Source organism: Eimeria mitis, genomic scaffold (assembly GCF_000499745.2).
Source record: "Eimeria mitis Houghton genomic scaffold, Emh_scaff366, whole genome shotgun sequence".
NCBI classification, from domain to species: domain Eukaryota; phylum Apicomplexa; class Conoidasida; order Eucoccidiorida; family Eimeriidae; genus Eimeria; species Eimeria mitis.
In genome coordinates, this window is record NW_013572001.1 from 8,737 (window position 1) to 9,180 (window position 444).

At 52.9% G+C, this 444-nt stretch overlaps 1 protein-coding gene across 1 annotated transcript in view; it reads left to right on the plus strand.

The window, feature by feature from the left end:
• The window catches only part of EMH_0009640 (NADPH-dependent oxidoreductase, putative), a gene marked incomplete at both ends in the record, with an annotated part of 2,736 nt that overhangs the window by 1,687 nt on the left and 605 nt on the right, over positions 1-444 (plus strand). The window contains one exon of the mRNA XM_013498719.1: positions 230-289. Coding sequence (XP_013354173.1) covers positions 230-289 — 60 coding nt within the window. The remainder of the gene's footprint in view (positions 1-229; positions 290-444) is intronic.

Sequence of the window (444 nt, forward strand, 5' to 3'; positions counted from 1 at the left end):
TTGCAGCAGCAGCAGCAGCAGCAGCAGCAGTTGCAGCAGCAGCAGCAGCAGCAGCAGCAGTAGTAGTAGTAGCAGCAGCAGCAGCAGAAGCGTCTCATTTTTGTACTTCTTTTGCGGCCCCCTCATCCATCCTAATTTTTTATGTTTTTTGCTGCTGCTGCTTTTGCTGCTGCTGCTGCTGCTGCTGCTGCTGCTGCTGCTGCTGCTGCTGCTGCTGTGTTTGTTTCAGCTGCTGCTGCCTGTTGAGAGCTGCCCCCCCCCTGGTGCTGCAGTTGGGGTGTATGCGGAGGTGCAGCACAGCCGCGTGCTGCAGCTGCTGCATGCGCTGCGTTTGTCTCCTGCTGCTCGTATTCGTATTTCTCCTGCTGTTGCTCCTGCTGCTGCTGCTTTCTGTCTTTTTAAAAAATAAAGAAATAAAAAATAAACTCAGATACCTAGCCGGAA